The sequence below is a fragment of the Aptenodytes patagonicus genome, chromosome 2, assembly GCF_965638725.1.
Source record: "Aptenodytes patagonicus chromosome 2, bAptPat1.pri.cur, whole genome shotgun sequence".
In the NCBI taxonomy this organism is placed as follows: Eukaryota; Metazoa; Chordata; class Aves; order Sphenisciformes; family Spheniscidae; genus Aptenodytes; species Aptenodytes patagonicus.
The window spans coordinates 8922234-8934630 of NC_134950.1; the positions used below are offsets into that span (position 1 = coordinate 8922234).

Here is a 12397-nt window from a genome sequence, read left to right on the forward strand (position 1 = left end):
ATATGTTTGACATGAGTGCCTGTGAGAAAAGGGAATTGGTCAGGTGCAAGAAAGAGTGGGTAGGTTGTTTGACTGGTTTTCTTTTTTTTATTTTTTTTTTCCCCTCTCCTCTACAGTCTTTTGGTTTTCATTGATTTCAAATGGGAAGGAAGAAAATATCACAACAGTGTGCTCAGTTAAGGCAAAGGCACAACAGTGGGTTCAGAAGTTTCTCCCATTTCACTATTTGGACCTCCCTAAAAATTAACTCAGAGGACTTAACACATTCCTCTCCTCATTCCTAAAGAAATGGGAAGGGTTTGTGAGGAGATTAGTACATGTCTGTGTGAGAGATTCTAATTCTTGGGTATCCTTGAGATTTTTTCATGTTTGGAAGTGGACTCCTTGATTTTTCATCTCTAGACACAACAGTGTTGATGATGCTTAGAAAGGTACTTTCCTGGAAATTCCTACCTAGGATGTTTAAGTGTTGACATGGATGATTAATGCTCTTACCTTAGGCTCTTTATATACTCTAAATTCACTTTTCTTCTTTACGGGGTTTGCTGAAGGCTGGGCACTTGACTGTTGAATTACAGGCTGACTTTCAAATGTCCTACACTTCTATTTCACAAAATTTAGGAGAAATCAATGTATGAATATTAAAGTTTACCTTCAAATGGCTTCACACAAATTTGGTAATGTCCTTTGGAGAATGTCCTGTTAGAAGCATTTCTGAAAGTCATTTGATTTGCAGTTCTTGCAGCTGGGGCTGCTGGGTAATGCGGTTTGGCTCTGCTGTTCCTGCTTTGCTGTGCTGCATGGCCCACTGTGTTTCATAGTCTGAGTCTCAACTCAATTAACAGCATGCTGCCAGCCAGAGATAAGCCCATGGACAGGCATACTAGTCATGGCAGATAAAAGCCCCAAGCAAGAGTTCAGTCCAATGTCATTCACTTAATATAAAAATAGAATTTAAAACCATTAACAGAGCAACTCAGAAAATTTAGTTGCAACAGTGAGAAGGTTTTCCATCCTTATTCAAGCTGCAGGAGGATAGGAGACATCTAACTCCTTGGTAGCTAATGCTGTCATTGCCTCTCCTTCACTTCTGCGATCTGTCCCCCGGTCGCCCATGTGGTATGTCTAGGCCTCTTCTTGTAACCTATGTATGCTAGACTTTTCAGAGCATCTTTAAAACTTGTCTCAGAGACAAGATGGAAATGGGATCTTGGTGGATGACTCTTGTCTTCCAAGATAAGAAAAATCAGGCAGGGAAATGTAGTGCTCTGAGCTTTCCATTTTGCACTCTCATGCCAGCAAACCTGGGAAATGTGTCAGGCCATTCTTCTGAAATGTCCCCTAGAGCAGAAAATCCAGGATGATGGTGACATTGCTGACCCAAAATATTTTATACCAGCATGCCAGACTCCCTAAGGAAGCTGGCAATGGTGGTACACAGGGGACTGAAGCAAAAAGTTTTTAGGACTGGACCTGAAGAAAAAGCCTTAACCAAGGCCTTAACCAGGCTCTTGGCTTGTATGCAGAGGACAGGAGAGAGGAACTGTCTGATTTAAAAGCTGTTCCTTGGCACCTTAAATGCCCTGCTGTGAAGGGGCACAGATCCTCCTCTCCCAGATCTTGCTTTTTAAAAGCTTTCCAAACTTAGGGAAACAGCAATGAAGCCCGGTCAGAGGCACTCCTGCCAATGAGAACCCAAGGTCATAAAAAACTTGGCATGAATAAGCATTTAGGCTTTTCTGGCTCAGCTTCCTACTGTGAGAGGGACAATGTCTCTCACTTCTGTCACCAATGGACTACTGTCTTCTGGGCTACCACTTCATCACCTGCCAGATCAGCTGGTATGCCAGTGAGACTAGGAATCTTTTGGGGATCTTTCCTTACTTCCTAGGGTTTCCTCCAGCATCTTGTGGAGGATCTTGCTCTGTCTCTGCCATTGCAGCAGAGCACGAGTGCAATTCAGCTTACTGAGCATGGCATTTCTACCTTGTCCTTGCTGTATGATGGCATTGGGCCAGGGGCTCCTGCATGGAGCTCTGTGTGTGTACTCAGTGGAATCTGTGGATGCAGAGAAAGAGGAACCTTTGAACATCCCTAACTGCAGCACTTGCTGCTTTTTCACTCCTTCTCCAGGACCCCCGCTGAGTTTCTCAGTGCACTTCCCCGTACCCCTCTACACAGTGCACAATTGTAGCCTCACAAAGTTTTCAGATTTTTCCCGTCACCTTTATCTCAGTACTGATCTTTGTAAGAGTAGCTGGCCTATTGCTTGGAATAGCAGAGGTGTAAGAATCTAAATATTAAACAGTGAATATTCCCAAGTCTGTGAAAGTCAGGCATGCATTCCCTTCTCTCTGAAGAGCTGTTCTCAAATATTTGGTAATGTCATTTTTTAGTGTTAAAAATCCCAACTCAAGCCTCTCATTAGCAACCATAAAACGATCAGTGCAAGATACTGCAGATGTTCTGTGAAAACTGAAGTTTGGATGCAGAGAAAAAGATGGTGGGTAGGAATATAGAGCAACTGAAAGAACTGTGAGAAAAGATGCATTTTTAATCCTTATGGGTAAAAGCCAATAGTTGGAGAAAATAAGGTTGTTCCAATATGAAATTTGGAAATTGTGTGGGAACCATGGTTTTAGGACCATATTGCACTGGGAACCATAAAACAAAAATTGAGCAAAACACTGCCAGGTTTTCCTAATATAATCTTAGAGAATTCCATTAGCATTTACCAGGTGGCAGAACATAATGAAACTAGAACACAAGTTTTAAGGGAAAACAAGAAAGGGCCAAATGAAGCAAAGCAGAAAAATCTCAGATTCATAAGAACATTTGGAGACAGAGGAAATTCCAATGGCTTGCAAGAAATGAAGATGTGAGATGTGAGAGCAAACAGAAGTCTATGCACTGTCGCACTGGAGGGGATTTCTTACTAGTAACTGTTCAAGAGGCTTTCCTGCCCAGAGCCTGGATTATTATTTTGTAAGCAGGATCCTCGACCACATGTAGATGTGATACCTAAATTTACAGCAAGGGATTTCAGAGAAACCTGGTCATGTAAGAAGTAGGCTGGTATGGCTGGTAGGCTACTTCTTTCAGTAGCAAAAATATATAATTAAAAGATAGCATTTGTAATCCTATTCAAAACAAGGCTGAACATAAGGGGTGGCATTCAGCTAATTTACAGAGTAAACTTCTCCATAGGAGCTAGTCACTACAGTCTTTCCTTACAGTTATAGAGAAGAAATTGTCTCTGTAGGTGCTTCTGACCAGCTTGAGCCGTCTACTTTAAAACAACGTGAGTTGTACACTAGAAGCACACTTGCCTCTCTATTAACTGTAAGCCTAATTGAGACTTAAAATTTTGTCACACAGCACAAAAATTTGCCAAAATGATGCCTGATGCAAATATTGTTTGGCCTGCCTGTGATGTATCTAGTCCTCATGACAGCTTCAAAAAGACTGCTATGTTTTGGAATAGATTATAGGCAAATTACTATGTGATCTGCTCCTAAAATTTTGAAGAAAGAGGTGGTGAACAGGATACATGATGAGCGCATATATATGGAAAAAATATAAAAGTTCTCAGCTAGATCTTCATTATATTGGCTTCAAATGAAAGCAGATATAGAAGAGAAACTCAAAGAATGTGAAATATTAAAAGAAATCAAAATTTACCAAACAAAACAGTCTGTGATGGTCATCCAAGAAACATTAGATTCATGGTCTAACATAGCCATAAATTACTTCTTATTTCCTGGAAAAAATATGTATTGTTTTTGGAATACTGCATTTAATACATCAAAATAGTATGATTAGAAAATATGAGTGTTAAACATGTGTTTTCCAATTATAAGAACATGTATTTACTAGAATAGCATATTAGTTGTGACAGTGACAAAAGACCACTGCCATTTGGCTGTCTGGAACTTACACATACAAGAAACTAATCAGGATTTTAGGCATAATACTGCAAATAGGTACAATGTAATGGGCTGTGAAAAAGGATGTAAAATGATAGCAAGGATGATTCTAAAAACTGGAGAACCAAATTCAGATCCTCATTTGACATATCTGATTTACAGTCTTGAAGTCTGGACTGCCACGTGCTGAAACACTGTTCAATGGGAAGTTTAGGCTTAATAGGACTCAATTTTCATTACTAAACCTTGACTTTTACCCTATTTCTTTCTTGTAACCCTTGGTGCTCTATGTCCCATGGATAGTGTCATTATAACTGTGAGTAAATTTGAGACTTTCTCCCTCTCTGCCTCAGGTCAGTGTTAGTCTTCCCCCTGCTCATCCCCTATGATTTCAGCAGTTTCTTTCCCTGAGATTTGCCCGTTATGATTTTACAGTCAGGCTCAACCACTGGACCCACACTGCTACCTCTAAAAGATGAAATTAAACAAAATAGACTCAGCTATTGTCCTATTGCCATAGGACAATACAGACTCCGCAGCTGTCAAGCAAGTTAAGAGTCTTTATGTTCCCAAGGCCACGATATGGGCGTAGGTGGTACATATGTCCACAATATGGGCATAAGCAGCAAGGTGAAGATGTACCTTGTTATCATCTTTGCTGAGCAAGGGGGATTGATGAAAAAAACATGACACCTGTGTAGCATCTTCCATAGAAAGAGGACACCAGAAGACTTGCAGGTTTTGTAAACACCAAGATCCGAAACAGAAGAGGCTGCAGGGAAATCAATGTGTTGCATAGCACCGATGGAGATTAAAATTCATGACATGCTCTGAACACGGTCGTCATTTCAGATGCTAAGGGAAGATTGCTGAGATGTGATTTGATTAACTTGCAGTGGGTGTTTATCCTTCGGAAACAGAGTGGTAGGAGGATAGCTGACCCTTCCAAGATGGATTGCAGTTATGTGTCCCAACACGGGCTTTTCTTCCCTGCACACCCCAGAGCACTGCAAGAAGGAGCAGAAGCCTGGCTCTGTGGGCTGTGTGTTTTTTTGGGTTGTGGTTCCTGCTGAGCAGTTGCACCTCCAAGGCACTCTTCTGGGCTGCATTCTTGCACTTCCTGCAACAGGGGGTTCAGACCACATTCTGTGCTCAGATTTGCCCTCAAAATTATTCATGGTGACTTGTGATCTCCAGTCTCAGCCTCTCACCCTACTTTTACTTTTTTTGTCTTGCATGATCTGTTGTTTTCATGGGTGGGCTCTCACTTTGAGCAGTGGGGCTTGCAGCATGGGCTGTGGCGCACAGAGCGATCGAGCTAGCAGCACCCCTTGTCCGTTAATGCCAACATTTGGGTTTTTTAGTGACCAAGGAAAAGCCTTTTCATCGCTGTGAGACTGCTTTTCTTGCAGTGATCAAATACATGGGTGGGATCACCTGAACATCACCTGCATTGAGTTTGTTTCATGGGGAAGGAAAACCGGAGTGAGCGCCGTATCCCCTTGCTCTATGGAGCACCGACACCCTCTAGTGGTAAAACCGCAGGCAGTTTTAGGCAAAAGATGACGATTTCACTACTATCTTCTCTCTTCCTCTTGGACAAAAATCTGCACGTCATCTTTAATTGACAGTGCTGTTTTGTTGAATGATATCGTAAATTCACGCCTTTAGTTTAAGTAGCTGGTGATGTAATTTCCTTGAACTGTTTTCAGTGTGTTCTGCCTTTCATTAAATCGTTGAAATGATACTTGTGAGCTGATGGGTGACGGGCTCTTCACATGGTATAAAGAAATGGCTGTAATGGAAAGCATCAAGTAGCAGTAGCTCAAGGCTTTAAATGGAGAATTAGTGACGGTACCACTGTAATGTGGCAGATCATAGGTGGTTTATAGCTAATCAAAGGAATCACGTTGTCTCGGTTGAGTTCGCACCAGTTTGCTCATAGAGGTGCAGGGTGGCTGGATCATGGGTCTTGGGAAGCCAGTGAGCCACTGGCTTCGTAACTGCAAGGTGGGGACAGCAAGATATGGTGTGACAAAGCAAGCTTGAGGGCATGGCAGGAACATGTCTTGAGCAGCAGGAGTGTGGTTATCATAGGTAGATGGTAAAAGACACGTTTTGGACCCAAAGGCTGTTTCCTACCAACCACATAACCCTTGCTCTAGAGTATGGCTGGTGAGTGGGAGAAGGTGAAACTTGTCAAAGAAATTCAGAATTATTTAGCATGAGCCAACACATTTATTTCTGTTCTAACCTTGCTCAAAATGGCTGATCTGAAATTTTCCTGGCATAGGAAACTTCAGTCTGAATAGCTAATGTTAGGAAAGCCACAGCAAGGTAATCCTTCAGGGTTTTCTGTAAAGTGTTTCACTGTTTCCTGTTCCTTGCATGGAGGTTGCTAGTTGATGCTGTTTGGAGGAAATTCCTTCCGAAAAGGCAGCAGGAGCTAACCTCTCTCCTTTTACTCCAGCTGCAAAAATGTTGCAAATTCTCAGAACATGCTCCCTTAGCCCTAGTTTTCCCTGTACATGAAGGAAACAAAACCCCAAGACAGGTTAGAGGACACGTGTCTCTGAGCTGAGCCTCCCTTCCCCATGGTCCTTGCTCGCTGCCTCCACACTGCAGGCTGTGGATTCTGCTCATTTCACCCAGTGAAACAAAGTGGAGTTTTATTCATCAAGAAATGAAATCACACTTTAGGTATCAGATTGAAATTCAAAACAGGTAGTACACTGTAAACACAGTTCGATTCTTAACAAGCTTTTTTCCCTGGGTGATTTCAGTACCTAATGCCTATTATTGCTTTGATGTACCCTAGCTATGAAAGCAAGGGATCCAGAGCTTTTATGGAGACATCCTTCCAATTTATTCACTAAGCTTGGAAATATTTCCATGGCCACCTGCCCCTCTGTTCCTGTGGATCAGGTTTTGGGAGCACATTAAAATGTCCATGATCTGGGTACATGAAGTACTAGAATATGAGCTTCCCCCATTCTGCTTCACAGTAATCACTTACGAGACTCCCTTGATTTTTCTTACCTCTTTATATATAAAAGATTTTGAATAGCTTGAACCTAGGAATAGTTTTACAAAGCAGATCAACACGACTTTAGTTTGGACTGAATTGGATTTACCAGCAGTGGGAGTTAAATTTTCTGTCAAATCTCTGTGTTCTGGAGCCTCACGTACAGACAATAGCACAGGGGTAGTGATTTATCACGCACTGCATTTATTGGAGAGCAGAACTTTACCCTCTCTATTGTTTCTCTTTCAAACCTTTTTATCTTTTCATCTGCATAGAAATGAGCGCCAAAAGGGAAAGAAAAAATAAATGCAGTGCAGTTTTCAAGGGAGGGTTTGTCCTGGTGGTGCATTGTATTGAAGCGTTTACTGTTTCCCAGGTCTCAGGATGTGCCAAGTAGATTTATTCCACTGTAACTGCAGTGCCATTTTGTGAAGTGCACAGCACATCAGCTTGGAACAGACCTCCTGAGCGTTACAGTCCTCTGCCAATCCCTTCCCAAAATGCAGTATCATCCATTTCCTTCCTGAAGAATGCAAACGAGTTAATTAATGCATGTCTGTCCCAGGACCGTTCTGATTTAGGATCTTGCCATGATTTCTTGACTGCCAGCCCCCCCCCCCCCCTCCAGGCTGAGAACCCTGGATCTTCACGAGAGCCCACCTCACTGCTCACCGATGGGAAGTAACCATCCCCTGAAGGTCTCCACCCAGGTTTTTATAGGCAACATCTCCAATGCAAATACAAAGAGGGGTAACAATGCTGTGTTTTTTCCTTTTATTTAATTCCAGGTTTCTGATTGTCTTGGGGTGTTTGATCTTAGCTGTCCTGACAACTTTCAAGGAGTATGAAACTGTTTCGGGAGACTGGCTCCTCTTGCTGGTAAGTAGACTGGCTGCTGCATCACCCTGGCAATGTCCTTGAATTGAAATCAGCCCCATCAGCAGTGATGGAAACTTACTCCCAGCTCTGCATGCAATAAGATTGCTTCTGTTGGTCCTGGAGCAGTGACCGTACACTTACATATTGGAGAGTTCCCAGTCCATTGTCAACACCAACTGAGTAAAAGGGAAGTAAGGAGAGAGGAAAAATATTACCCTGAGACTTTTAAATAATGGTTTTTCAGCATTTGCCTAACAGTTCTCCATCGAAGTATCAGTACAAACCTGAGCACATTTGAAAACTCATTTTTTGGGGATTTTTCAAGAATTTTGATTCATTCGACAGTATTCTACCAATCCCAGCATTTCTTTCAAGGGAGGTCATCAGAATTGGACTCATGCTTGTGCCCAATAGCAGCATAACTGAAATTGTTGCAAGCAGTGCCTCCGATGACTATCCATGAGAGAAAATGTGTTTGTAATACATATATTCCTTTCTCTGTGTTTCCAGAATGCTTGTTTTATAAATGCTGGAGTTCATGCTCAAGACTGTATTTTCTGTAGGCCTCCCATTTGGCAGAAGAAGAAAAAAAATAGGAAAAAACCCCTCACTAAGTATAAACATGACGTATTCATCATTTTATGAAAATGACCCTAACAAAGAACTTCCTCTGCTCCCATAGCTGTCATGAAATAGAGGACACAACTTCTCACTTAACCTGCCTGTGTAGCAAAACATCCCTAGGGAAACTGCACAGCAAGGATAGTTCCGGGATCTCAATTTCCATTTCCCCTTGTACCCCCAGAGACATGTAGATCCAAGCAAGAACTAAATGCCAAAAGGAATGAAAGGTGAATTTCCCTTGCATGTTCCTTCTCAAAAAGTGCCTGTATGAAAACACCCTCATGCCCTAGGAAATGTGAAACTCACTTTTGGTCCCTGTTACCCTGCTCAGACACATCTTTTCTCATTTGAAAAAGCCTGAGGTTATTTTTCCTTCCCCTGTGCTTGCTTTTATGTGGCTCTCAGCGGTTTTCAGAAGTGCCTAGCAGCTGTGGGTATGAGCATCAGGAAAAAAAAACCTTTCCTCCTTGCCAGCTATTCACAGAGAGGAAAAGTAACTGTGTGCCCCATGCTGCCCTTGGCCCATCTCCACTGAGCACCTCAGAGAAGCTCTTTCCTCCCCATTCCCTCCTCATGCTTAGAAGAGTTCTTGAGGAAGGTGGAAAATCCCATTCTTCCATGCACCAGAAATTTAAGGGGATAATATATGCCTTAAATTTGTCTTATATATGCCTTTATTATTGCCTTAAATTTATCACCATATGAATATACTGTATCCTGTCTTTGTTTCTATAGATACGGTTGCATGAACAAGCTGCTGGTGGGTAGCCCCGGGTGTGGGTATACGGTGCACTGGGGACTTTGCAGTCACCACTCACATATATATTCTTATTTTGTGTGAAACAGGAGGTCTTTTTGTGAAGTAATTGCCCTTCCATCAAGGCAGGGCAAGCACTTCACATTTACCCAACAGCAGGGGCACATCCTTTCTGCAGAGTAATTAGCAGGCTGTAAATCTATGTCCCACTTTGCCTTGCCTCTTTAATCAACCTATATACTCCTCCCCACTTTTTTCCTCTCTCTCTCTCTCTCTCACACACTTGCATCTCATCCGTTTCCTTCATCTATCTCCATGTGTCCAGAATTATTGCAAAACTTGTTACGAGTCTAACAATGTAGTTTGTGTCTTTGATACAGGAAACTTTTGCCATTTTCATCTTTGGAGCAGAGTTTGCCTTAAGAATCTGGGCTGCTGGGTGTTGCTGTCGTTACAAAGGATGGAGGGGGAGACTCAAATTTGCCAGGAAGCCTTTGTGCATGCTGGGTAAGCACATGCTCTCTACTACTGTTTTCCCTGTTATGTCCTTTTCCTTCTAAGCCAGTTTGGGGGGATGTCCAAGAACCAGTGAATGGCAGTGCAAAGAGCACTGAAATCAGATCTGCCCTTTGTGCTAGGAGCTGTGTCCTGCTTGGAGCAGTTATTTGAAGTACCCGGCAATAACAATTCATTCGAGAGGCTCTTGAGTGTCTGGTCAGTGAGAAAAAAATGGATCCTTCTACTCTTTGAACACATTTTTCTTGTCCTGAGTCCCACTGCATTTTTCTTAAGCTCATACCAAAATATACTGTCTGCCTTTAGTTTCAAACCACTTCAGATCCCAACACTGTGTCATCTTCCCCAGCCCTCTTTCATATTCAAATGTTGTGTTTTACCTTTGTAATGTTGGTCTGCATTTGCAAACAAGTATCTTTGTGATTTCACCCGTGTTATCTTTCAGGCTTGGAAGGCACTGCCTACAACTATCATAAAACTACTCATTATGCATGTTTGAATCCACTCCTAAAACTCCCCATTATGTCCACAAACCAACTAGCCAACATTTAGGAGCTTACTCTGCCCTGAGCACCTGTCATGCACATCCACATTCGTTCACTGTTTCCAGGACTCCCTCATTTCTTTTGATGCCCTTCAGGCCAAGCACTAGCTTTTTGTTCTTTATTTGTACAGCACATAGCACTCTGGGGAGCCGTGGTGCTGCAGTTACATGAATACATGCTACCCTCTTCCCTCTCCCCTCCTTCTGTTCATCTTATGGGTCTAAATGGTAGACAAAATTGGAACAAATTTACTTTGTGCATCTGTGCTATCTTCAATTTAGTAGTGCTTCTTTGGGTGTTACTGTTGTATAAATACTTCTTATACTTCTAATAGCATTGTGAAGACAGTAGAGCACGGTGTGAGCAAGTGAGATTGATACTGTCTCATACCTTCTCAGTAATAGTGTCATCTCACTTCTGAGAATGAATCTTCATTGGTATCTGGGTAAAGAACAGAAAAGATCCCACTGGATTTATTAATATCACCTCTTGGTTGTCACTGGCACAAGTTTGTTTTGAGAATGATTGAAAGTGAATAAATCTGAAATCCATCCGGTGCCACGCTTTTTGGCTGGAAATACAATATGAAGACAATCTAAAGACTGAGTGCCCGGAGAATGTTTGAAGCCTTTTAGTACCACTTTTTTTTTATATATGTATAGGATCAAAAAGCAGGGGGGAAACAAGGAAAAGAAAGAAAAAGAAATAAAACAAGAAAAAGCAATGTGATTTGCATTTCAAACCTCTTCAGTTAATCAGCAAATTGAGCGCTTATAAAAAATAGTAGTACTGGCTTTGAGATCTTAATGGGAAAACTCAGCCAAAAGAACAAAATACTAGATGCACTATCAAAAACTGGATTTCTTACCTGCTGACCTGTTCACTATGGTGTTCCTGTGGGACAAATGAATTTAAGGTTGTTTTTCTGTCGGCATAGCTCAGACAGTGTCTCAAGTCCAGTGCATGGATCTGTAAATAGATTATGAGGCTTTCTGGTGGGTTCTGTGCATGATGCTGGCTGTGTGGCAGGTGCAGATATCCGTTTAATTGGCAAGAGAAGGCATTTTCAGGCAGCTTTAAAATTTGCCTAGGGAAATTTGCAGCACAACCAGATGGGATTAAGAAGCAGGTGACGGGGCCACTTTTGTTGGCAGGCTTTGTTCTTTTCGCCTTGCAGATATCTTTGTGCTGATTGCTTCAGTGCCAGTGGTTGCTGTTGGGAACCAGGGCAATGTTCTGGCCACATCTCTCAGAAGCCTCCGCTTCCTTCAGATCCTACGGATGCTCCGAATGGACAGGCGGGGCGGTACATGGAAACTTTTGGGATCAGCCATTTGTGCACATAGCAAAGTAAGTGAGGAGCTTGCAGGGCTTAGCTGGGGCTTGGGGGAGAGATGTTGAAGGGAAAGAGAGGGGATGCACAGGTACAGCAATGCCTTGGGATTGTGTCTAGTAGTTCAAGCAATAGTTTTGTGCTTTCAGCTTTATTCCCTCTTCCATTCTCTGAACCATTTCTACCCCTTGTCTCTACTCAATAGTGGTGCTAGAAAGTGACAAGAGAGAGTGTTCATTCCCTCACTCATTACAACAGGAATTCTGCCTTTACACTGAATGAGAGCAGGGACATCCCTTTCACGGTGAAGTATGTTGAAATCTTTGACAGAAATGCCTCTGTATTTGCAACATATTTGTAGTGGCTTCTCAGACTTGTCTGATCAACAGGTGGAGCAGGACTCCGGAGGGATGGAAAGAGGCTGGTTAGCAGAAATGTGGTTTCAGAGGGAGCTACTGGTATAATTTCTCTTTGGAAGCATGGGTCAGGCAATACAAAGATGCACACAGTGTGAACCCAGACAGACAAAATTTCTAAAATCATCTTTGCTCAGTCTAACTTGGTGCTGTAGTCAGACACATCCTGTCTCACACCAGACAGAAACGTTGTGTTCTTGCATTTTCACCAAACATTATTACAAGTTAAAAACTATCTGCATAAAAATCCTCTACGTGAGATTTCTCATCTGCACAGGGTGTAGAAAAATTGCATATACTCTGTGCTACATACTGCTTTTTCTTATCCATGAATGACATTCCTGACATTTTAGGGGTTTTTGAAAATTAAAATGCC

The 12397-nt window shown here is 42.2% G+C and overlaps 1 protein-coding gene across 2 annotated transcripts in view; it reads left to right on the forward strand.

Moving 5' to 3' along the window:
- The window catches only part of KCNQ3 (potassium voltage-gated channel subfamily Q member 3), a 215971-nt gene that overhangs the window by 168557 nt on the left and 35017 nt on the right, over positions 1 to 12397 (forward strand). For both annotated transcript variants that reach the window (XM_076329077.1, XM_076329078.1), the window contains exons 2-4: positions 7740 to 7830; positions 9592 to 9718; positions 11450 to 11622. In XM_076329077.1, coding sequence (XP_076185192.1) covers positions 7740 to 7830; positions 9592 to 9718; positions 11450 to 11622 — 391 coding nt within the window. The remainder of the gene's footprint in view (positions 1 to 7739; positions 7831 to 9591; positions 9719 to 11449; positions 11623 to 12397) is intronic.